This window comes from Pyxicephalus adspersus, chromosome 9 (genome assembly GCF_032062135.1).
Source record: "Pyxicephalus adspersus chromosome 9, UCB_Pads_2.0, whole genome shotgun sequence".
Lineage (NCBI taxonomy): Eukaryota > Metazoa > Chordata > Amphibia > Anura > Pyxicephalidae > Pyxicephalus > Pyxicephalus adspersus.
The window spans coordinates 29,942,111-29,968,298 of NC_092866.1; the positions used below are offsets into that span (position 1 = coordinate 29,942,111).

The window sequence follows — 26,188 nt, forward strand, 5'->3', positions numbered from 1 at the left end:
GGAGGTTTACTGTCATCTACCATACAGAATAATAAAGCACCAGACAAGGCTGCCCCGCCACCCCTTTTTTTTGCATTGGCGATTGAACCACTAGCTATCGCAATAGAATCTAACCCAGAAATTCAGGGTACTACCTAACGGCAAAGGGAACACAAATGTGCTTTATTTGTGGATGATGTCCTGAAGTACATCACTTCTTTGTTTACAACTTTGCCGAATCTTTTTAAAGTACTTGCGGATTTTATTTTTAATATACCTATTTAATTTGTATTTTTTATTATGAAAACTAATTGAAATGAAGCAACACCTCCTGCATATTTATAAAAGGCTTGTCACACAGTTGTATTGTGTTTCTTCCAAAAACACAATGAATAGCACCTATGTTGTTATGCTGGGTTGCCATTCTTTGGTAATGCCCCCTCCATGCGTTTAGTAAAACTCCCTGCATTCCTGTAATGTGAGTGAGCCCTTAAGCTTCACTCTGGGCTGCTTTTTGACTTACCCAGTGTGTCCTCCCCTGCACTGATTAGATCAACATCTTCCTACTAGGAAGATGTTGATCATTTTCTGTCATAGTGACAATGTCGTTAGTTTAGTTACCGAAATAAATAAAGACAGTAATTCTGCACTGTGGTGATGGCATCTAGCCTAGATGCCTTTATAGGGGGGATTGGACAAATTTCTGGAGTAAAAGTCCATCACTGGTTACTAGCTCTGATGTGTTTGTGCTTCCTCCTTATTATAGATGTGGGCCACTGTGAGATACTGTTTGGATCAGGTTGGTGCTCATTACTGGTGTCAGGTTGTGGATTGTTTCTGTCATAGAGAGCAATTGCTGTACATTGCATGAATGACATCTATACTGTGCGTCCAGTGCAGGAAAGGTTACAATGTCATTGCAAAGAAGCAGGTTGCATTTACCTGACCTCACATGACCTGTGTAATGAGTCTGTGTGCTGGGATAGGTTAAGCTACGTACACACTTCCAATTATTATCGTCGGAAAACGAACGACGAACGTTCCTGCACGATATATATGAACGATCGTATAGCACCGATCCTGCACATAGAGGTAACGACACGATCGTTCGTAGATATTGTACACACAATAGATACGATCGTTTAAGCGGTAGAGGAACTATGTGCACGACAGGAAAGTGAACGGACGTTCGTTCATCACGCATGCTCTGACCATGGACGATCAACGAACGACCGTACACACGAACGATGTTCAACGATCGTCGCCCAATCCGATCCGCCGGTCCGGTCGTTCGTTTCCAACAATTTTCCTCGTTCGTCGGTGTCGTTGGTTACTTTTTTACCAACGATTTTTTGCCCAATCGATCGTTCGTCGTTCGATTGGAACGATAAAAATTGGAAGTGTGTACGCACCTTTAGTGTGCAGGGTTCAGCTCTTTATGATCTGTGTGTGTGCTATATGAGAGGACAGGACAGACATGGCACTCATTGTACTGGGATTGTCAGAGGGGAATTTTGTATTGGCTGCTGTTCGTAGGAACCAACCTGGGCTCCTGCTAATGGGAAAATAAGGGCTTGTATGGATGATTGAGGTCTGCACGCCTCCCGTGTATTATTGGAAATGTGCGCTACACCTCCACTTCATTTTATTTAGGCAAATTCCCCAAGAAGTAGGTCTTTCTATTTCCCAAACAAGAATAAAATTATTCAGCGCATCTCTGAGATTCCACTTGCCAGATGCCACTCTGAGATGCAGAAATACTGTTAAAGATCGAGTCCAGCGCATGACAGCAGCTCACCACTGATTTACAAAAGGCATCCTGTTACTCCATGAGCTTGAATGAAAGCACACATATAATTAATTGTGCAAGGCTAGCGGTAATTTTGGGTTATGCTGTTGGTGAAATTGTGAGGGAGGAGCTTGTGAAACTGGTGTCTTTGCCTGAAAGAACACAAGGGATAGATATCTACAATGTGGTGATGGAGGCTTTTTTGTTACAAGACATAAGACCAGAAAAAGTGGTTTCAATTACTATTGATGGGGCACCTTCTACGGTAGGGGCATCATCTGGTTTCATACATTTCTTTGTTAAGGAAACCAAAATATCATCATTCAGTTCCATTGTATTATTATTACACAGTATTTATATTGCACCAACATATTAGGTAGCGCTGTACAAAGTCCATAGTCATGTCACTAGCTGTCCCTCAAAGGAGCTCACAATGTAATGTCCCTAGTCATATGTCATTAACACAGTCCAAGGTCAGTGTTGGGGGGGGGGGGGGGCATTTGACCTAACTGACTGCATGTTTTTGGAATGTGGGAGGAAACTGGAGTACCCAGAGGAAACCCATGCAAACTAGGGGAGAAAAAGCAAACTCCATGCAGATAGTGTCCTGGCGGAGATTCAAACCTGGGACCTAGAGCTGCAAAGGCCAAAGTGCTAACCTCTGAGCCACTGTCCTGCCAATTATATATCAAGATCATCTTTGTGCCTGGGAAAACAGCAAAAAATTTGATGATGTCCTCAAAGATGTCACAAAAATGGTGAATTACATCATGGCTCATGCTCTGAATTATTAAGTTTCAAGCACTTCTTGAGGAGGTTCAGCCACAGTATAATTGTTTACTTATGTACAATAATGTCCGGTGGCTGAGCAGAGGATGAGTCCTGGCAAGATTTGTAGCCTCCTTGGATGAAATTAGGCTGTTTATGAATGAAAAAGGGCAGGAATATCCACAGCTCACTGTTATGGCCTGACGTACCAACCTCATGTTTTTACAGATTTTACACTACACTTCAATGTACTGAACAAACAACTACAAGGTGTAGGGAAAACAGCAGATAGGATATTTTGTGATATCAAAACATTTGAGAGAAAATGGCAGGTTTTTGAAAGTGGCCTGCTAACATATTTTCCAAATCTAAAAATGCATTTAGAAAATTCTACAATACATTTGAAGACAATACTATAAATCATCAGGAAATCTGCAAGGCATTTTCTAGAATTGTAGCAGCTGGTGACTTTAGTAGTATTAGTACAGATTTTTTCAGTTCTGTAAGATGGAGACAACCCTGTGTTTTCTGACTTGTCCAGATAAAGCCAAATTTGAAGAACTTGATCTTTCCTGCTTACACTGGTTTGATTTAGGAAATCTGGAAATGGAGCTTTAGAAATTTCAAGGAAGCTCTATCTGGAAAAATAAATTCTATGACCTGCGTGAAACACTTGAAAAGATAGAAGGGATGACAAATGACAGCACAGTTAGTTCTGAAAATGAAATCCTCGAAGTGTGGAATTCTTTGCCAAAAAATTTTAATTCCTATTAATCAAAGCACTTGGGATTGCTTTGCTTACTTTGTTTAGATCATCTTATGCTTATGAGAAGCTGTTTTTTGCTTTGAATTATATCCAATTTGACACCAGAAAAAAAAAGATGACCTGAGTGCTGCATGTGTTGCCCTTAAATTTACAAGGGGGCCTGATTTTTTAATAAAATGCGCATTTGTACACGCCAGTCAGCAAGTTCTATTTCCGTGAGTCAGGGCCGAGTTCTAGTGAACTCACCTGCCAGTTTTCTACAAAAATGAGCAAAGATTTTGAATGCGCCAATTAGGGTGATTAATTTTCAGCTGCGCGATTCAGGAGATGTTAAACTCAAGGGTGAGGTGATAGCAGTTGATTAGCGCACACCTGCTCCCTGTTCTGTGCGCATCTCCAGTCCATTTTACAGGTTATATGTTTATGTTTATCAATGTTTCAGGTTTTTGTTTTTTTTTTGTGTAAGTGCTACTTTTTTATGTTACATTCTACTCATTCACAAACTTGCTTCATATATAGTTACATTTGTTGCACTTGTTGTTTTGATACTTTTTCTTTTGGTTGCAACACTGCAAACTAATTTCTATCAAGCTGGATATATATATATATATTCTATATACACACATATATACATTTATATATATATGTGTGTGTGTGTGTGTATTCATATATATCTATAGAAGCAAACAAGAACGTGTGTGCTTGTGACTTTTGTGGGAAAATCTAGTCCGGTGGCAAAGCCGAGGTTTAGCCTGCAGAAAGTTGCAATATTTACTCCCAGGCAGCTCCATCGATCAGGCATCATAAGCGTTTAGATAGACGCCTATGTAGAGGAGCTGAATTCCGTTAACTCTTGCCTATCAGGAAAATAAGTAATTTTAAAATATGCTTATTTTTTAGCTCATTTAGATGTTTTTAACATTTGAACAGCACAAACATTTTATTTTAGGGCTATGGGTAATGTGTGCCATTAGAAAGAATGTTTTTTTAGGGGAACAGTGAGTTTAATGCAAGCTCGCCAGTGTGAAACTGCCGGAGCTGCACGTCTTTATCGGAGAGATCGCTTTAGTTGATGACTTCCTCGTCCGTGCCTCGGATTTAGTTGATGAATTGATTTTAGGGCTCCGATTCCAGGTTGCAAATACGCGCGCGCGTCTAGCTTCTGATTTGGCTTGATGAATTAGGCTCAAAGTATGAGGCAAGGCTAGACAAATTATCAGCATGCATACAATAGCAAAAATCACCCTAATTGTTCAAAAGCATGCCAAATGCAAAATTTTACCTTTCAATAAAAAGTTGTTTGTATCATTGAAAGCTCTGTTATTGTGTTTTCTTTTAGGACAAAAGATGTTAATGTATGAGTTGTTTTCAGGTATTCAGATTAAATTGCCATATTGGCACTTTGCGATAAATAAATGGGTTGATAATTAGGTTTTGGGTTGCAATTTGGACACTTGGTCTCTAAAAGGTTCGCCATAACTGTGCTAGGCCTTTTTTTAGGCTTGGCAATTTTTCAAACAGCAATGGTTTCTGGTGTCAGTACGCAGTAAATGCAACCTTACTGTCAGTGTGAATTCATCTTTCAGCTGTGCTTTCAGCTAGGGCTTTATCTATAAAGTGAGCCTTTAGTGGTTAAAAAATTCACTGGATCTGACCATAATCAGAGCCAATCAAATTCCCCACTGTGGCTCAGCTTCCCTCTTCTTACTGATGCTCACCATTCCGTCCAGTGCTGCCATTTTTTTTTACCAGGTTCTTCTTCACGTCACTTGAACCTGCACAGGCATGAAATCGGGTGACATATATATTCCTAAAAATGTAAAATAAAAAATGTGTCGTAATAACTGTGCAGCATGTGTTAGCAGATGGGGGCAGGACAGCCGGTGCAATGTCCCATCTTCATCACTGCCCGTATTCTAATAAAAATATCTGCCTTGTATCCACCTGAGTGTGCATGTGTTCTAATAATGTCATCAGAAGCAGAAATTTTCAGGGTACACAGGGGACCCCCATAGCTTCTAGTAACCAACATTTCAACCAAAGAGTTTCAGGATATGGGCGTCACAAGTTTAAAAACTTGTAAAAAAAAAAAAAATAATGAGGTTGCTGTTTCAAAGGCATATGTGTCTAGGAGCCCAAAATTAAAATGCAAATTGGGGACCCCCAAGGTCATTTATAGAACTTAGAGGCGGGCCCCTAAATTTTTACCTTCCTTTCACAGAACTCTACCTGTCATACTATGCCATCCTGTCTGCTTCTCTTCTTTGAACTCACTTGGGCTAACTTGCCCCAAACTTTCATCTCAATACCATCATTAAAACAATAAAAACTTTACCCATTAAAAGGCATATTCCTGTTACACATGACTGTACCCTTCCAATACCTAAATCCTAATTTAATTTTAGTTGGCAGAATTTATGTTCTTATGATGCCATAGTGATGACATTTTAGGGGATGTTAGCCACTAATGTTCCCCTATTGTGCCTAGATTTTCTGTCTCTTACACCTGCCCATTCCAGAGAAATTGGTTTTCAAGTGTTAGAAGTTGGCAGTAAAGTGTAACGGGGCAGCACATTTTGATGGGTGGAGTTTTTCATGTTCTGATTATGCTATAGCAATGAAATTTTAAGGGGTGTTAGCCAAAGATGTTCCCCACTTGTACCTACATTTTTTCATACACATTTGTATTCGTATACATTTTCTTTTCGTACATATATGAGACATATTAATAAACGTATATGTCTCATTTAGTAGAAATGTTTGTTGTTTCAATTTTTCGTATATCACATAGAGACCATACAGTCTAAAAGCAACAACTAACTCCTGAGGAACCATTATTAGCGAAACGCGTAGGAAAATTTGCGACCATAACAGGTCCCACTTTATGTATATATTTCATACTGTATAATGTCTGAGAATCAATTGTCTAGGAGAAATATCCAAACCTTATGTAAATAAGGGTAGCGCACGGTGTTATTACAAAGCGAACTTATACCGAGGTACCACTGTAATTAATTTAAATTATATGTATGGATCAAGAATGTACTAATACATAATTACATTTTTTCTAGTAAATTAGGAGCCTCAAACCTCTTCCTTTTCCTCTACCCCACGAACCACACCTAATTACGAATATACTAGAGGTGGCTCACTATAACATTTTAAGGTAAAAGGAAAGAACCAACATCCACAATTACTAAACACAAGCTAAAGGGGAAAAAGATGTACAGACTAAGCCCATTGGATTTAGTACTTTACCATAGATATATTTTTTCAAGGTAATTTTAATGGAATTTCTTTTGATTACTGTTTTGGATGTTTAAAAACTTTGTAAAAGAATGGCATCTGTCCCTTATATCTCAGGTGGATCTGATAATATGCAACTTCTTTTTTCAGTGCTACCTAAAATATACAGTTTTTTGGAGGTTAAGAAATTTAGAATAACAGAAATATTTTTAAGTGGACATAGGGTACAGTACATATTTTACCATATGCTGCATAGCTCTTGTTGTTCAATAGATACAAAACACACATTGTTCTTCCCTTTTTGTTTCTATTGCTTGTTTTTTCCCGTCTCCTAAGAGTCGATGTTGGGAATTTTTATGCTAAAACATATAAATGCTTTTATCCAGATATTTTCATTATTGGCTTCTCTTCTCCCAGTAGAATGTGTGTAGATAAAAGTCCCAGGATGAGAGCAGAGTTCTCACAAGTGATTTTGGGGTCTTGTAGCATCTCTAGGTTTGATGCCAGTTTGTTAGTCTCTCTGTAGTGATTACTGGCTAAGTGGCTAAGTAGCTAAGTAGTTGTTTTCTGTGAGTTCATTTAATTTGTCCATTCTTCTGCATAGATTCTATATTTTTTTAAGATTTTGTCAGGCCACATCTTGAGGAGTCCTGGATGGACAAGGTATTGATCAGCCTTTGTACAGTTCTCTGTTTGCCCCCTAGTTCTTGTTGGTTAAAAAAGCATTATGGTGGTTAGCGTTGAGGCTGGTGTTTCTTTAAGATGGTCCCAGTATGATAGTGCCCTCTTTTGTGTTGCAAGCCGTGAAGGGAATCTGGCCAATTCAACCTGGCAAACATGTTGGAGGTTTCCTGATGATGCTTGAAAATTTGCAGTTGGAATATTTTGTTGGTCTGAAGTGTTGTGTGGATTAGTCTGATAGCTGACGGATCTTCATTTTTCATTGCATTTAGGGAGAATTCCAATGATGATAGGTCAATGTTTTTAAATCGAACACTTAAGCTGCGTAAACACGTGCAATAATTATCGTTGGAAACGAACCACTAACATCCGTTCGTCCGATAAACGTTAACAAAAAAGTGCACAACAATGCCGATGAACGAGGACTGTTGCTGAAAACGAACGACCGTGCTTGGTGGATCTGATTTGGCGAACATTATTCGCAATCTATTGTGCGTACATTTGTTCAGTGATCGTGGATGGTTTTGCAGTACACTTTCTCTTTTACAATGTCGCTTCCTGCATCGTTCAAACGATCATATCTAGCGTGTGTACATTAATGGTGGATTATATTTGAATGATCATATCATTACAGCATGTACAGAATTGTGCACAATACGTTTGTTCAAAATATTCATGCACAATTGTTAGTCGTTCATTTTCTAACAACAATTATTGCACGTGTGTACCTAGCTTAACTAGTGGTTTAGGTGGTACAGAAGTCTCCAGGTGGTCTTGAGGGCTCTATATGATTTGTCTTAATGGCTGGTTTGAAACTTTGTAAATGATTAATTTCTATGCCCAAGTACATGTAGCTGTTTGATTTAGCAGGAATGCAAATATTCATTATAAACAAAAAAGTGTTTAATTTGGTTTGTGTTCTTGGTTTGTGTTGGTTTCCCTTTTTGTGTTTTTGTTTTCTTTTTTTATTTATTTGTATTTTTATTAATTTTTCAAACAAACTTACAAAACAAGTGGATAAACGGCACACTATTGTACAAAAAAAAAAAAAGAATAGAACAATAAATAAAAATAAAGTAAAATACCATAACCTAAAATAATTACCTGAGTTCAACAAAGTTGTACCCAGAGAGTAAGCAGCTTCACCCATGGATGTAGTTTCATAGGTTACATGAGATTATTAGGGAGCATTAGGCTACTAATATTACTGTGCAGTATTATCTTGTACAATCCCTGCCTATAGTATACATCAGACCTCAACAATATTTAATCGACATATTTATCAGCTTTAGTGCCAATAAAAAGAACAAGTATAGTTAAGCAGTAAGAGGTGACCCAAAAACAAACCAACTAAGAGGGGCAGAGGAGGGGGGAAATGGGACTGTGACAATGATATAATTCATAATATAATTCATGGGAGATCCAAGTATTTAACCGGACAACTGAACATAATATTGATCCCAGCTTTCCCATGTTTTTTCAAATTTGTCTATAGCATTCCTAAGTAAAGCCGTAAGATACTCTATTTGGCCTACCTCCTGAACCTGTTTATAAAGATCCTCCATGGAAAGGGGCAGAGTAGCTTTCCATTTGGAAGGAATTAGCATGTGTGCTGCCATCAAAATGTGGGAGGATCTAGAGATACCTGTTGTTGGATCACATCTGAGAGTAATTGATTAACTCGAGACCAATACTCCTGAATAAGGGGGCAGAACCAGAAAATGTGCTCCAGGGTACCCCGGTGAGCCCCACAACGCCAGTGAGTGGGCTCAACACCAGGGAACAGCCGATGGAGTATGATACCATCTGAAAATAATTGTGTACAGGCTTTCCTTATAAAGTGTACAGATAGAACTCCTATATGCCCCCTACCTTGTTTTCTTTATATATAAAGAAGGTTAGATTAGGTGAGATATGTGAAGAAAGGGTATGTGGACTGAAGCCCTACTTGAAGACCTGGTGGAAATACCTTTTTCTGTTTGCCTCTACATTGCAACTGTTTGCAGTATGTATGCTCTTAATAATTTCTTGTTTTCTCTCCTATTCCATTCTTTTGTAGTTTAAAAAATAGGCCTCTCTGTACCACTGAATTGAAGGCATTCTTAAAGCTGGATTCTAAGGCATATAGGCAGATATAAAAGACACAAAAATAATGCAGCGTTGTAATCATTAATCTGTCATCAAATCATCAAGTAGCAGTGTGCCTGATGGATTATTCATCTGGTGTTTTATGGAAAAAGTTTTTATTCATCTGGTGTTTTATGGAAAAAGTCCGCAAAAAGTCAGGTGGTAAAGTGACCACTGGCCTCTGCTAAGGACAAACTGATAGGAAGGTGAGATGTCCATCTTTCAGTTGATGGTTTCTTCCATTCCTGCTTTTTTCATTCATTCAATTATTATATTGTTGCTGTTTTCTTATAATGTTGAGGTTTGGGGTCTTTTTGTTTATTTATTTTTTATGAATGGGTTCTGTGGCAGACAGTAGCAGAATACATTGGTGCAGTGGCTATGCACAGTAACAAATGTGCAGCAATGCATACTTGCTAAATGGGTATCAAGTGATGCTAATTTAATTGAATACAGTCATGTATTTATCAGAGACTTTGTATTTCTTAAGAGTTCAGCTTTAATGAATAGACCTCTTCGTTTATAACCTGTGGTATAGTTTCAATTTAATTGATAATTTACGGTCTTTCTTAAACAGGTTCCAAGGAAGGTATTACTTGATCAATTAAATCAAAATCTCTCAGACCCATCTCTCCCAGAAATCATTATTATTGTGCAGACATCTGACTGGCAGGGCCAGGTAAGAACGTTCACATTACATACTGTTACTAAACATTTTGTTAATGTTTACTTTGTTTTAGTTAAACCCATCCAAGGAAAAAAATATTTTAAAATTCAAAATCTGTATAGTTACTACAGATGACACCTCCGGGCCCTAAAATCACATGATTTTTGTTACCCTGCATGTATTACAAGTAGTGGTACCTACGCTGTCTTCCATTCATCACCCTTCTTGATCCCAATGTCATTTGTTGAAAGTTATTGAAATGGATATGATGAGTTGATCACCTGTTTAATTGCCTGCCATATCCCCACAGTATTGGAACAATTCAAAATATGCAGAAAAAAGGGGACTTAATTGGCACATAAATAAAATCAAGTAACAAAAACTATGCCTTCCAAGAATCCACTCTTACCATAGGCAGAGGTATGAAGGGGCGGGGGGGGGGGGAGGATCACAACACATTAGATACAATCACTCCACTGTGTCCCTGATGGACAAAACGGAGTTTAAAACGGCTCTTAGTAGTGGTCAAAATTTTGTAACTATATCTTTTACTGATGGTTGCGCGAATATCTAGTGATGATACTGGTTTTTTATATCTTATCCTGGCTATTTTGTCCAAATAGTAGTAGCTTTAATAAAAGCTTTTTTAAGAACATTATGTCTATAACCTCTTGAGAGGAGTCTTTCTTTTAATTCATTTGCTGCTATTTAAAAGTCACTTTCTAGTGAACAAATTCTGCTGTTTTTTTAAATTACCAGGATGGGCACTACCGGCACAAAGAATTACATTTCCTGCTGTACTTTTGCGATATAGTTTGGATGTAAAAATGTTATGATTATTTTTCTGTACCATAACATCTAAAAAGGGGGTTGATGAGGTGCTAGTCTCCTTAGTGAACTTAAGGTTGAATTAATTAACTTGAATTTTTTTAAAGAATTATTTAGTTCAGTTTGAGATCCAGTCCAGATGAGAAACACGTCATCAATATTCCTTCTCCATAAAAGAATATGTGGAAGGTATATTGATAGGGACTCATCGGAAAACAAGTAGTGATAGTATCAGCTCATTTTGGGGTACTGTTTTACCACTTAGTTCCCCTAGAATTTTTTAATCACATTTAACCCCTTTTCATGTGGGATGTTAAGATAGAGTGCCTCTATATCAGGCATGGGGAAACTACCGTCCCTGGGCCATATACGGCCTGTTAGTCTTTTTTATCTGGCTCGTTGAACTCTTTCTCTACTTCACCGGCTCCGCTGAAGTAAAGAGAGAGTTCAACAGGCTGCGTTCCGCAGCTCTGGCGGTTGTCCTGCCAAGCGGGGTCAGGATAAAGACCCCGCTGGGGGGCATATTTTAGAATACCCACAGTTTGTCTATAAAAAATTACCATCAATAAAGTACAAATTAGTAAGATGCCATCTGAAAGGAGAAATACCGAAACCAATTACAAATATTTTAGGCACGTATCCATGTCAAAGATCCAATCAGTGCAAATGGATTTATACTAAACATGACCATTTTAAAATTCCTATTAATTCACTACTCGTTTTTACTATAACTGTGAATCAAAAGGTATCATATATTTGGCATTCTGTAACTGCGGCAAATAATATGTAGGGAAAATGAAGAGATATATGAAAAAAAGAATGTACGAACATATCTACAATATAAGTAGTGGAAAGATCATTACCCCACTGAGCTACCACATGGGATCCTGCCACAATTATGATGTCAACGAAATGAGATTCATAGCTCTACAGCAAGTATTACCCAATGAAAGGGGAGGTACCTTTGATAATATGTTATTAGGAAGACAAGCTTTTTGTTTTTTTATCCTTAAAGCTACAATAAATCCAGATTTAAATGAAATTATCAGTTACAAACCATTTCTGGAGTAAGTCATACCTATAATGAACGTGTCCAAGGATTGTTTGTGGTGTCATTTATGTATGCAAGTTTTTGTCTTGTGCTATTTAGTTTTGTTGCTGTTGTTGGTCAGTTGCTGTACTTCTATATTTAAGTGAGGTTGATTTATACGCTTGATCTCTGTTTTATCCACTAGGGACACAGTGGAGTAATTGTATCTCATGTGTTGTGATCCTTCCTCCTCCGCTTTTATATGTCTGTATATGGTAAGAGTTGCTGGGTTGGGGTGGATTCTTGGAAGGCATACAGCCCATAAATGGCAATACATCTAGCCATCCAATCTAATACATCTCCCTGTGTCCCCACTGCGCTGTGTAACTGAAGCCTGTACTTCTGTTTTCCTCCCAGTGCAGACGGAAGACATGGATGGCCTCATGAGACACAATCCCACCCCATGTTACAATGCAGCATAAGGGTGTGGTCCCACACACCTGGGACTCCGTGCTTTGATGCTGTGGCTTTATTAAGGACCAGGGTTTAGATGGGTTAAGAGGCTGACGGCAGGACCTATTGGAGTTGGGACCTGTGGTCTATCTCCTTCATTTTTTAAGTGGCAATTCATCTACATCTATACAGACAGGCTTCTCTTTTGAATTAACCTGTTATGGTTTATATTGAGGGGTAGTGTTAGAAATAGCAAAGTAATGTGTGTAGAAATAGCTAATAGTACAAATAAGTCATGAATTCAGATACTAGGAAAAGTTGAATCAACTTGGAATATATAGAGCTGATATAATTAGAGTAAATTAGATATTCCTGATATTGGTGCACACATCTGTCTGCATGTAAGAAAGATATATGGAGAGACACTAAGAACATCTAGTAACCATATAAGTTGTTGCAACTTGGACTGAAAGTATACATATATATAGTCTCTGCAACAATAAGAAAATCCTTCTTTCTACCAGGGATTCCTCTCTTCTATCGCCTGTCAGTTTGCACTTGCCCTCATCATGAGCTTTTGGTTTGGTTTGAGGCCCTATATATATTTAAATGAAGATGACAAGATACTGTAATGTGTATATGTATATATTAAAACTCATTGTAAGTATGCTTGTTGCAGACTATATAAAAACTATATATGTTGTTTTGAAGAACAATAGTTATTGTATATTATATTGTATTTATTCAATTCTAGATCTCTCAATGTTATTATCCTGATGAAGCGGCATTGACCGTGAAACGCTTCAAGACACCCTTTAATGTTGTGAGATGCTATACTGTTAGCTGTTAAATCATTTGATATACTATGGTCTGATCTATGAGCAATATTGATGTTCAGATAGTGCCGTCCTGGATGTTAGGACAAATAGCATAATCTTTTACTGGTGTTTTAATATTTTCTAAATAAAAATGTTTTGTTACTTGATTTAATTTAAGTGCCAATTAAGTCCCCTTTTTTGAATTGTCATTTGTTGAAAGACTTAACCTGCAATTTTTCTAGCACTTTTTCTTCTAGTCTAGAATATTCATCCTTGTAGCTGTTGGTGGTTTCCATCACACATCAGGCATACTCTGCATTCTGCCTTCTAGTAGGGCCTAATTATATAGAAACTACTTTAGTTGTCAAGGTTGGTAATTCAGCCTCCTCATTAAGGTCATTTACAACTGGTACAAAAAAAACAAAGAAGTTGTGACTAAGGGCTACAAATTCCTCTCCTCATACTGATTTGTGGATCCTCTGTTATAACTGCAGCACCCTTTTTTGCAAATGCTTTTTTTTTTTTTTTTTTTTACTTTAGCCTTTTACAGATACCAAGAAGAAGGAAGTCCAACCTATTCTAGATCCTTAATCTTTTTCCTTTAGTAAGGTTTTGAATGTTTCAAATGGAACATTAGAAAATTAGACATTCTGGACTCCAATGACACATGTATCTGATACAGCAAAAAACCACCAAACTTACAGTTAGGCCCACAAAAATTGGGACAAAGACATCTTTTTTCTAATTTTGGTCCTGTACATTACCACAATTAATTTTAAATGAAACAACTCAGATGCAGTTGAACTGCAGGCTTTCAGCTTTAATTCAGTGGGTTGAACAAAAAGATTGCATAAAATTGTGAGGAACTAAAGCCTTTTTTTTAACACAATCACTTCATTTCAGGGGCTCAAAAGTAATTGAACAATTAACTCAAAGGCTATTTCATGGGCTAGTGTTGGCATTTCCTTCGTTATGTCATTATCAATTAAGCAGATAAAAGGCCTGGAGTTGATTTGAGGGGGGGGCTGCTTGTATGTAGAAGATTTTGCATGCGGTCAAAGGAGCTCTCCATGCAGGTGAAACAAGCCATCCTTAAGCTGCAAAAACAGAAAAAAACAGAGAAATTGCTACAATTTTAGGAGTGGCAAAATCTACAGTTTGGTACATCATGGGAAAGAAACAAAGCACTGGCGAACTCAGCAACGCCAAAAGACCTGGACGTCCATGGAAGACAACAATGGTGGATGATTGCAGAATCATTTCAATGGTGAAGAGAAACCCCTTTACAACAGACAACCAAGTGAACAACACTCTCCAGGAAGTTGGCGTATCAATATCCATGTCTACCATAAAGAGAAGACTGAGAGAAGACTGCATGAAAGTAAATACAGAGGGTGCACTGCAAGGTGCAAGCCACTCACAAGCCTCAAGAATAGAAGGGCTAGATTGGCTCAAAAACATCTAAGAATGCCAGCACAGTTCTGGAAAAACATTCTTTGGACAGATGAAACCAAGATCAACCTTTACCAGAATGATGGCAAGAAAAAAGTATGGAGAAAGCATGTAACAGCTCATGATCTAAAGCATACCACATCATCTGTAAAACATGGCGGAGGCAGTGTGATGGCTTGGGCGTGCATGGCTGCCAGTAAAACTGGGACACTAGTGTTTACCGATGATGTGACACAGGACAGAAGCAGCCGAATGAATTCTGAGGTGTTCAGAGACATACTGTCTGCTCAAATCTAGCTAAATGCAGTCAAATTGATTGGGAGGCATTTCATAATACAGATGGACAATGACCCAAAACATACAGCCAAAGCAACCCAGGAGTTTAATAAAGCAAAGAAGTAGAATATGCTTGAATGACCAAGTCAGTCACCTGATCTGAACCCAATTGAGCATGCATTTCACTTGTTGAAGACTAAACTTCAGACAGAAAGGCCCACAAACAAACAGCAACTGGAAGCCGCTGCGGTAAAGGCCTGGCAGAACATTAAAAAGTAGTAAACCCAGCATCTGGTGATGTCCATGGGTTTGACTACAGGCTGTCATTTCCAGCAAAGGAGTTTCAACCAAGAATTCGAAATTAACATTTTATTTTCAGATTTTTAATTTTGTCCAATTTATTTGAGCTCCTGAAATTAAGTGTTTGTGTTAAAAAAATACTTTAGTTCCTCACATTTTAATGCAATCTTTTTGTTCAACCCACTAAATTAAAGCTGAAAGTCTGCAGTTCAACTGCATTTGAGTTGTTTAAATTAAAATAAATTGTGGTAATGTACAGAACCAAAATTAGAAAAAAGTTGTCTCTGTCCAAATATTTATGGACCTAACTGTATTACAAATAAAACAAATTACTCCTATCACTAGGTGAAATTCGTTTCAGTTACAAAAACATTGGAGAAGTCATATCTCTTTGCCTAAAGGTTGTTATGATGGATGGACGTTTCTACAGTTGGAAGGAAGTTCTGAGCCTATTGTCATTCTAAGCTAATTTCTATAGCAGAAATCCAGGCTCCTGATCATTTTATTGCACTAATGTAATTTATTCTCATTTTCCTTTTGGCTCTTCTTCAGCCTAATGCTTTTCTAGAAAACCACGTTTTGATGGTGCAGCCCAACAACAAAACACATTCTAAGCTTGACAGACCTATAGGTTTTTCTTTTCTCTGCAGTATGCATTCTTGGCAAAAGTTGGCTGGTGGATTTTTCCAGCCATCAATTAATGGATAATAGAGAGGGGTCTCTTACATGGGAGGAGTTTTACAAAACCCTTTTGCAGGTGAGGAACATTTGATGGGGATCTCATAACCACTTGCTTTAACAGAAAACAAAACTACTTAGTTGAATCCACCAGAGAAAACATTGGATTCCATGAAAGCACAATAGGGTTAGTACAGCACAATCTGTGTAATCTGTATTTAAGACTTCTATCTCAACCACTCTAAAAGATTGGCCTTTAACCTTATTGTACCTGTCTGGTGGACAAAGGGTCCTGTTCATCTACTAGATGTGCCATGGCATCTGCCAAATGATCTATACTTGTTTTCTTTCCATACTGAAACCGGAATCTCTGCCCAGTCACTGATTTTAAATGACATATCTGTTGAAGGCTAGGTGTCTCAACTTCTCTAGGGAAGATGATATATAGAACAGTCATAACACAAACATCAAGGCTTAGAGACCATTTCCTTTCCCGGGCAGTAGCCCTGCTTGGTAACTAACTTTATAAACCCTTCTAGCACTAGATGCTGTAACTGAACTCTTTTTATGTACAGTTTATAGTCAGCTGCTGAAATTCCACCATTCTAATCCTGGAAACTGTGTCACTAGAATATGTTCTGGCTGTTGTGCGTGTTGCCAATAGCTGCATTTAGTCCCATGAAATCCCATCATAATTTGATTGTTTTACAGAAACCTCCATATGAGTCTATTCTCTTGCTGACCTTGTCCAAAATTTTGCCTTCTGCATTGCCTTATTTCAGGCAAGAGGGTTTTGGAACTGGCTCTCTTGTCCTTCAAGCCAATTTCACAAATATAGGGTTGAGGCAGGACTTCTCTTACCTAAGAGTTGTCTTCCATGTTATTATGCACATTGTGCTTTCTTTTCTTTTTCCAGCTCTGACACATCAGGAGCAGAGTGCTCTACATTCATTTGCTTTTTGGGTTTTAAATGAATGTTAGTGCTTTTCTGCAGAAGTTATACTCCTTACTTTCATATTTGGCCCTTTTATAGAATATTTTGCTCTTTAGACTCTTTCAGCTTCTTTTGTGATTATTTTCAGAAGGAGCTGTCAAACTTTATAACAGATATGCGTTGAAGCAGCAGGGATCCCTTTTGCGAATGTAGACCATTCCACAAGGGCATTGAATGATTTCTGTCATGAAGCTCTAGAGTTTGTAAGGGTTGAAAGTGATTTTTAGATTTCTATACATAATTAAAAAAAAAAATCTAAAAAGCGGATATGGCTGCATCAGTTGATACTAGCTTCAGCGTTAAATTTTGAAGGTGGACATGTGAATCTCAACTCATTGTTTAGGAAGGAGCCATGTTTTCATCTAATTGTTTTTGTTCATAATGTACCTTGGTTCAAATTGCTTTAGGATTCCTTAGTCAATGAACAATGGAGAAAGAGGGATTTTTTGTACTGACTTTAAAATACCTATTTCTTAAAGTCATAGGGGACAAAGCTTCTGCCCTGTATAGAGTGTTGTTTTTGAATGGTTTCAAAATTTAAATTCTTGTTTGTACCAAAAGCTTGTAAACCTTTAATTTAGCTAAGTGACAAAAGCAAATGTATACACTTGTATAAAAGTTATTGAAGGTATTGACTGCCATGTAGTTTTGACTACCTAAAAGCAGAACTAAAACTGGATATACTTACCTTACCATTACTGTTGCAATGTCAATATTTTTCCATCTGGATTGACATTGTTCATCTGTTTATCAAACCCAAATGTTTAGTACGGCATAAGCCAAGGCATTCCCTGGAGTGTGGAGTTTAAGAAGTCCCTTGCTGTTAAATCATTCCACAAGGGGTAACTCCAGAGGGTGCCAGACTTCAGCTGTCCACAGGCTGGTTAGGGCTTTTAGGTCATGACCTCACCAGAACCAAACCGCAGTCAGGAGACATAATTGTGAGGCATGTTTAAAGCTTATTATAGTGCAGGCAACAAGCAAGAGTGTTTGGATCAAGCAGTAACGGAAGCAAACTCAAACTAATTAAGTCAGGTAAGTAATAACAGGCAGTGAAACTGACAGAGTAGCGGTAGCTGTAGAAGTCACATCAGCCACTGACTGCGGAAGCTTTAAAAATTCCTAAATAGTTCAAATAGTCCTACTTTTTATTCCTGAATAGTCCAAGGTGCACGCTTGCACATCAGGTTGCACATTTGCATTTAAGTTAAATTTACACAATAACATTTGTCCACATTGCCTTCCTTTACTGGCTTAGTTTACTAGCTCCCTTCCCTCAGACCCAAAAAAATACCAATCTGGTGTGTTTATTTATATGCAGTTTGTTGCTTTATTGTATAGCTTTCTATAATCCTTTTTGCCTATTTTTCTTATTTCTTGTTTCTATTGCAGTTTGTCTCAACCTTGTTTCAGCAGCAGCATAAGCCATGTGTATGTATAACATGTTCGTCAGATGTACAGTGTGCCTTGACCACAATACTTACTCGAATACAGAGACAGTGAGTATATTGACTTAAATAATTTTTTTTTCTCTTTGAGTCATACACAGAACACATGTTTTTCCAGTAGCTTATTTGCCTAAAAAGTGGGTGTAGGGAGCGTGGCCACACACAGCTCAGGCATGGCGAACAGAGCTAGGAGCCATTCTGAGCATTTCACCCACTAAGAGTGATATAGAAAATCTTGCATGTAGGCTGGAAAGTGCTTTACAAAAAGAAATAGAGGAAATCCACCAGCATAATGTTGCTCTAGATTCTAGAGGTAGATGTTTTATGCAGAATTCATTGCTACTGAGTAAAGGAGGAAATAATGAAGAGGGCTTGGTCCAGAGGTCCAATGGACTTTGATGGCACCCAGTTTCACATCTTACCTGATCCCACCAGCTCTACACTGCGTAAGAGACGTATACTCTGCCCTCTTCTAGTTTTGATCCACAATTGCCAGGCTACCTACAAGTGGGGACACCCATTTCTCCTAATCATGCGCAAGGACTCGGCAATGTTCACAATAAGAACACGTGCAACTTCCAGCCCTCTTCCGCTTTTTGGGAACAGAGCTCAATGATGTCCCTGACTGCTTGACCACACAACAGCCACACCAGTATTCGTGCAGACGATCAAGACGTAGACACCAGTCTCCAACGCAAGCTGGATCTCCAATACCCCAAAATGGTCGTTCTGGAGAGGATTAACCAACCCAACCTCGATCACCAATAGAAAAATTTCTACAAAGACCAAGCATTGGTGCTCTGACTTCACCACACACGTTTGCACCCCTCCTCCTCCTAAATAAACCTGGTCTTAAGTGGGACATACAACTTTTTACAGTGTGCCTTTCATACCATGAACATCTGTTGACCCATAAGCAGAGGTTGGACTAAGTCGTCACCCTTCAAGTCCAAGTCCCAAGTCATTGACACCAAATCCTAAGTCAAGTCTCAAGTCACCAAGAATTCTTCCATGTCGAGTCACAAGTCAAGTCACTCCATTAAATAAGTCGTTTCGTACTTTGTCTAAGTCCACGGCTTGCCCCTCTGACAGCCTAAGGGGGTGGGGAGGAAGGCAGTGAGGCTTCTGTAAAACAACCCCCCCCCCCCCCTTCAGCTGTCAGAGGAGAAAGTAATTGACTTAAAATGCAAGGAATGGGGGCATGAAGGCAGTGTTAGAGAAGACTCACTGCCTTTCTCCCCACCTATCTTGTATTCTCAGGCCATGTTTTTCTCCTCTGACAGCTGAAGGGGGCAGGCAGGAAGGCGATGGGACAGAAGCCTCACTGCCTTCCTCTCACTCATGTGAGTGCACCGCTGATCTTTGTGCAGCACTGTGCTATATGTCGGAGCTATTTTTAGTGATCACTAGGAAACGCATGGAGACATTTCAACCAAACTTGCTATGTTCCACCATCAGTTGGAAACGCATCAAGACATTTAAACCAAACCTGCTAGACATATGACTCAGGCTTATGTGAGTGCACCGCTGTTCTTTGTACAGTGCTGTGCTATATGTCAGAGGTATATTTGGATGTATGTTTGTATGTATGTGTTTTATATATATATATATATATATATATATATATATATAAATAGATGTGTGTATGTGATCACTAGGAAACGCATGGAGACATATCAACCAAACGTGCTATGTTCCACCATCACTTGGAAATGAATCTAGACATTGAAACCAAACTTGCTAGACATATCACTCAATCTCATTTGCATGTATGTGTGTATGTATTGCTCAGTGACAGTGTGCCTTTTGCTTACATACTTTTTTTTTGGACTCTTACAAATTTCTGGCCTATAATAAAGCCTTTGAGAAAACGTAAGGCAATTAGCTAAGTGCAATCAAAGGCAAAAAAAATGAAAACAACACCGTAGACAAGAAAATCCCGAGGACAGGAATAGAAGACTTGCTACGCTGCGCAAGAGATCTACTACATCTGGAGCTTCAAAGACAGTACAACAGCGTGACACCCCACTACAGGAAATGAGAGAAAGAGCTACTACATCTAGAGCTTCAGAGACAGTACAACAGCGTGACACCCGACTACAGGAAATGAGAGAGAGAGCTACTACATCTAGTGCTTTATAGACCGTACAACAACGTGAGACCTGAGTACAGAAATTGAGAGAAGGAGCTACTACATCTAGAGCTTCAGAGACAGTACAACAGCGTGAGACCCCGAGTACACAAAATAAGAGAGAGCCAGACGATCACGGACTGCACAACATTTTAGCTTAGCTTCGGAAGGATTCCACTATGATCCACATAAAGACTACTCGCAGTATGCAAGTGTGACCATCAGAAAAATGGAAATGGTTTGTAGTTACTGTCAAGCCAAGAATTATAAATCTGAGTCTCTTGGTATTTGCTGCAAAAAAGGGAAAGTCAAACTCTGTCAACTGGAAACACCACCACAAAAACTTTGGTATTACACATTATCAAATACCTCAAATAGTCTAAGAATTTTCCTAATAACGTCAGGAAATACAACTCATGTTTCCAAACGACATCATTTGGCACCACATCAGTTGTTCAACAGCCTGGATTTCCATCCACATTCACTGTGCAAGATTGCAATAAATAAATACCCGGCCAACGCCGGGTAGTCAGCTAGTTGTATCTATAAATGTGAAGGGCGTCAATGTCCTTGAGTAGAGAATCGCCCTCTTACGGGACCTATACAGACAGAAGGCTCAGATTGCCTTGATCCAGGAATCCCAGTGTCGCTCAGACAAAAATTCTTAGCCTTAAAGACTGTAATTTCCCTCAGACCTACCATGGGTCAACTGCTGACGCCAAATCTTGAGGAGTGAGTATACTCCTATCCAGGTGAGTAAACTGCCGAATGTAAGAGAGCTGGCATGATTAGTCAAGGGCCACATTATACACGTTTGCCTCAATTTATATGCCAAACACAAATCAATTCCATTTTTTGTAGAGAGCATTTCTCGCCCCCTCAGACTTTAACCTCTCTCTGGACGAACCCTCGGGCATTGATAGTAACAGGGGCAATATAGCTTTGACCAAGAAATTCCGTAAGTTACTCCATGAATATCAGTTTTGTAATATCTGGCATATTCATCATCCCATGACCCATGAGTATACAATTTTACTCCGCGGTCCATCATGTATACTCACGTATAGACATGTTTATAGTTAACCACTCTGACTTACACATGTACATAGACTCCAACATTGGTTTCATAATACTATCTAGATCATGCACCAATTGAATTATCTGTGCAAAACCCGAAAGAACCCAGGGGTGATATATTTTGGTGCTTAAATGAAAGCCTGCTCCAGGATCCAGTGTTCTTGGCTTACATGACCTCACAATTAGCACTGTAGTTAACAGAAAATAGGAATCCAGAGACCCACCTGGCAACGGTTTGGGCTGCACACAAACCATTTGTCAAAGGAATCCTGATAAAACATGAAGCTCCCCTCAAAAGGGAAAAAAACAGCACAAATCAATGGCCAGCACATAAACAGTCTTTGTCCAGACACCGAAGCCCAGTTGAAATGCTTAAAGGAGAAACTGAAAGCCCCATGCTTTTAAAAGGTGAAGGCATCATTAGCAATGTGCCACTATTGATTTTTTTTAAATTCGTCAACAAATGCAGTCAAAACCTAGCCAATGCACTCTGAGCTCAATGCTCTAAAATGTATGTACCAAAAATCGGCAACAATTTGGGATACATCACCAACCCAAAGCCATCTCCAACACTTTCCAAAACTTTTCCAGTCTGTTATATAATATCTCAACTTCAGTAATTATTCCATCACCCCAGTAGCAAAGTGAAGCAATTCAGTCATACCTGCAATCTTTAGGAATGCCAACACTTTCAGAGGAACCAAGTCACCCCGTAAGAACTTACCAGGGCAAATGGTAGCTCAGCCACAGGCAAGGCACCGGGACCTGATGGCCTCACAGGCATCTGGGTCCTCTCAGGATCCAAATTGGAGCTTACATTCATAATTCTAGTGTAAAAACTATTTAAAACTGGCCGATGTAGGCACATCTTAACAGCTGGGTAGGCAGAAAAATAAAATGTGCACTTAAATGTGGCTTAAAGGGAGACGGTGGTAGATGGGAAGTGTAGGAGGGCCAACACTTTACCCAGAGATGGGTGTTTTACTTCTTCTTGGTCCAAATAAATTGCATGTCTTGATTTTAGAGAACCACATACTGTCTAGTGCTGTGGCTTCAAATTGTTTACCATTCTGAATTTCCCTATTTGTAGCCATCACATGCACTGCTCTGACAAGACAACTATGAGCTGACATGAGGATTTGCATGTCATCTTCATACCTTTCACTGCCTCCTCCCTAGGTTCCTGCCCTTTGGCTTGCCTCCATGTTGCTCACACAAAAAACAGCAGCAGAAGTGAAAGCTAGTATACCAGTGCAAAATAAATATGTAGTGATGCTCTGGTTTATAGGGGGATGGATACGGACAAAAATAAGTGTTTTCTCATTCTAGCTGGGTAGTGCTGTACCATAGAATATACAGTAAACACCCACAGTGCTGTGACATACAAGAATCATGGGACATGTAGTTATCATATAGCAGTAAGCTTTTTTTGATCAGCCTGAAATAGAGAAAAACAGCTACAGGGATGGACTGCATGCATGCTACTTTTTTAGTTAGAACAGATGTAAATGTAAGCACTATAATAATATAGGTCAGGATCCCAAATTTGCTATTACTGCTTATTCTACAACAGCTGGCCAGTACTTCCACAGCTGCTTGGTTTTCTAGCACTCAAGCTATGGTCTCCCAAGTATGCAAAGCTGACTGGTCATCAGTCCACAGTTTTACCATATTTTAAGGTCTTACTGGAGACAGTGTGATTTAGTTGTGCTATTTTTCTTGGTTGCAAAGGTGCTGTAACCGTTTCCTCTTTAGCCAGTCCCTCTTTCTGGGACTGCTTTTGGACTTTCTAAACTCCTTTGGACATTCATCTGTCCTCTGACTTTCAACAAATGCTATGGAAAAGTTAATTTTTCTTTCTTTTACTAACTGTAAAGTCTTTTTCTCTAGTAGTTCATTGGGGAACAACTACCTTTCCTCATGGATGTTCTCTTGGAATTGTTGTATTCATGACACAGTTGTGATGTTCCCTTGAACATTACCCAAATTTTATATTTTATGCCATAGATTTCAAACTGTGCTGTCCTCCTTTTCCCAACTTTTTGTCTTATTAAGTTTGAGGCAAGCCAGCTTCCCAGGATTTCTTGTTCTCACTTAAGGATAAGTTGGGTATTTACATAAATTAGGACATTGTTTCACCATTATGCTGACCTACTTTAATCCATCCTAGAGAAATAAATTTTTGGATGTCCTGGGGCCACTACAATTCAATTATATTTCACAGCTCATTTATACAGGTCCAATTCCCAGTTTCTCTTTCTGGGTGGCTCCACCTCGGTTTAGAGATGGGTCAGGCCAGCTATCATCCAGGCATATGTGGTAAAGCTTAAAGAGGAACTAAACTCAAAAACTTTTAAAACAAAAAAAACAATTCCCTTCAATCCCGCAGCGCAGTCAATCGGTCCAGAATGTCTCTTCCATCGGGTCCCACGTCGTCCTGGTATCCGTCTTCGCTCCGGGTGCTGCCATCTTCTCCTCTTCTTCCAGGTTCTTCTTACTATGTCACCTGACCCAAGCGCGAGATCGGGGGACGTAGTTGGGGAAAATAACTTGCCAATCTCACTGCGCATGCGTGAGATCATCTTTTTTCCCCTTTTTGACGAAGGGGCTCCCAAGAGCCTCCTGGTATGTGTGACGTAGGTATCCTGGGAGGCTTTGCGCTCCCATTCCTTCTAGGTGATTGAGAATTAGGGGGCGGTACTGCACAAAAAACAAACAAACAGAATATTTTCTTAACATAAAAGGGTTATCTACCCTTTTATGAAAAAGTGAAAATTCGGAGATTAGGTATGGTAGGTTTAAGGACCCCTGTTTCTAATCTGTGTTTATTTTACATGCTTTTTTTCCTAGGTCTGTAGGGCTGCATCTTAAAATTCTGTTAATAATTTTTCTGTACATAAGTTTTACAAGGTGAATGTAGTGATTTTCGGTTGTACGGTCTTGCAGGCAGCTGAGTGATCCCCTCAATGGTTTTAGTTGGGCTATATGTTTTGCCCTGTTACTGCTAGGGTGTTCTTATCCATCTATTACTTAAGGTTTGCTTTTGGACTTTCCACAGTATGGAATATAAAGTGCTACGATCCTCATTAAACCTATGAGCCTTAGTTGCTCATCAACTTCTCTACTGCTTGGTAGTGGTGGAGCTATAGTCTGCATAACCCCACATTCTTCAGTGAAAATCTATGTAAGAGACCTTACAGTGAGTACGTAGAAATTAAATTTTTCACATTAGTGTCTCAGAATACCTAACCTACACTTTTTGCATATGTTCTTACAATTGTGTATGATTTCCTATTCTTCTCTCTTTAGTTACAGATGTGATTTAAATTTTGTTTTTCAGTTGTCACATGGCACCTGGGCCTCCAAAACCCTTAAAGGTGGTGTGTATTGGAGGTCACACATTCCTAAGTTTCCTTCTTGGAGCATATGTCACAAACCTGGCATCAAGAGCTTCTGATTGGTTAAGTTATTTACGCTTCCTATTAGTACCACTAGGTAAGTCAGTTTGCCAATGTTTTATCAAAAAAATTTATATAAACACAAGGAAAATGTGCCTTTTCTTATCATTAACCTAATAAACAACATTAACTTATTAAACAATTAAGTCAAAAGATTTATTAAGGTATAATTGCTAAAAAATAATACACCCTAAAAATTACTTGTAGGTGTTTTCCAAATCTGACCACCAGTCTCTTGACGTTGGTTTGGAGATTTGTGACCATTACTTCTCCTTTCTCAGACATAGGCAGTCTGGTTCACATAATTACAGACTCTGCTGCTTAGCACCAGGTGTGCTATATAGGCTTGTGAGCCTCAGGATAACGTGGGACCTGGAATTGGGAATCTGCCCCACCCTATTCTTGTAGATTCCCAGTGAAACCAGCCCTGGGACAGAAATTTTAAACAACCAGCAGGGAAAGCTAGAACTTCAATGCAACAAATCTCTGCTGGTTTTACCACAGAAAAATAAAAATCTGGGAAACCACGGTCCCACATGTCCATCCAGGTCTTTTCCCAGTAACAAGTGCCCTTTCTTTCCCTGTGTTACATCATGTGGACATTGCCTAGATAACCTGCTGAGGTGTAACTTTAGAATCCAAATAGAAAAAAAGTGATTTAAGTGACTTTGAATGTGGTTCAACTTTGGTGTGGTTATTTTTGCCAGACAGGCTGGCCTAAATATTTCAGAAACTGCTCACCTGCTGGTATTTCTATGCCCAACCATTTCTAGGGTTACAGAGAATGGTTTAAAAAATTGCCAGTCAGTGGCAGTTCTCTGGGCAAAAATGCCTTTTTGATGCCAGAGGTCCAAATACAATAGCCAGACTGGTTAAGGCTGATCGAAAGGCAATAATAAACTAAATACCAATCACATGTTTTGGATGTGCAGGAGCTTCCTGAAATCCTCAGTGCACACTGCCTCAGTACTTGTCAAAAGGACCCCAACTCCGATGCAAGCTGTGGCTAGGCTTTTTATAAGAAATTTAAAAATATCAAAATCCATCAGGAGGATATGCGTTTAGAGGAGTGGGAGTTCTAGGCAGGCTTTATATACAAGAAGATTTGCTTAACCACCTTGCCGTTAAGCCCGAGCATGCTCAGGCTAAAAACTTTTGCAATTTTCGTTAACCCCGAGTTTTTGTCACCAGGTGGTTAAATGTAAACAAATGTTATGTTGCA

General features: G+C 39.0%; 1 protein-coding gene across 3 annotated transcripts in view; it reads left to right on the plus strand.

Moving 5' to 3' along the window:
* PACS1 (phosphofurin acidic cluster sorting protein 1) overlaps nt 1-26,188 on the plus strand; it is a 142,780-nt gene that overhangs the window by 59,867 nt on the left and 56,725 nt on the right. For 2 of the 3 annotated variants that reach the window (XM_072423063.1, XM_072423065.1), the window contains exons 14-17: nt 9,934-10,035; nt 13,089-13,157; nt 18,245-18,351; nt 24,849-25,003. In XM_072423063.1, coding sequence (XP_072279164.1) covers nt 9,934-10,035; nt 13,089-13,157; nt 18,245-18,351; nt 24,849-25,003 — 433 coding nt within the window. The remainder of the gene's footprint in view (nt 1-9,933; nt 10,036-13,088; nt 13,158-18,244; nt 18,352-24,848; nt 25,004-26,188) is intronic. The other variant, XM_072423064.1, reaches the window with a different exon arrangement.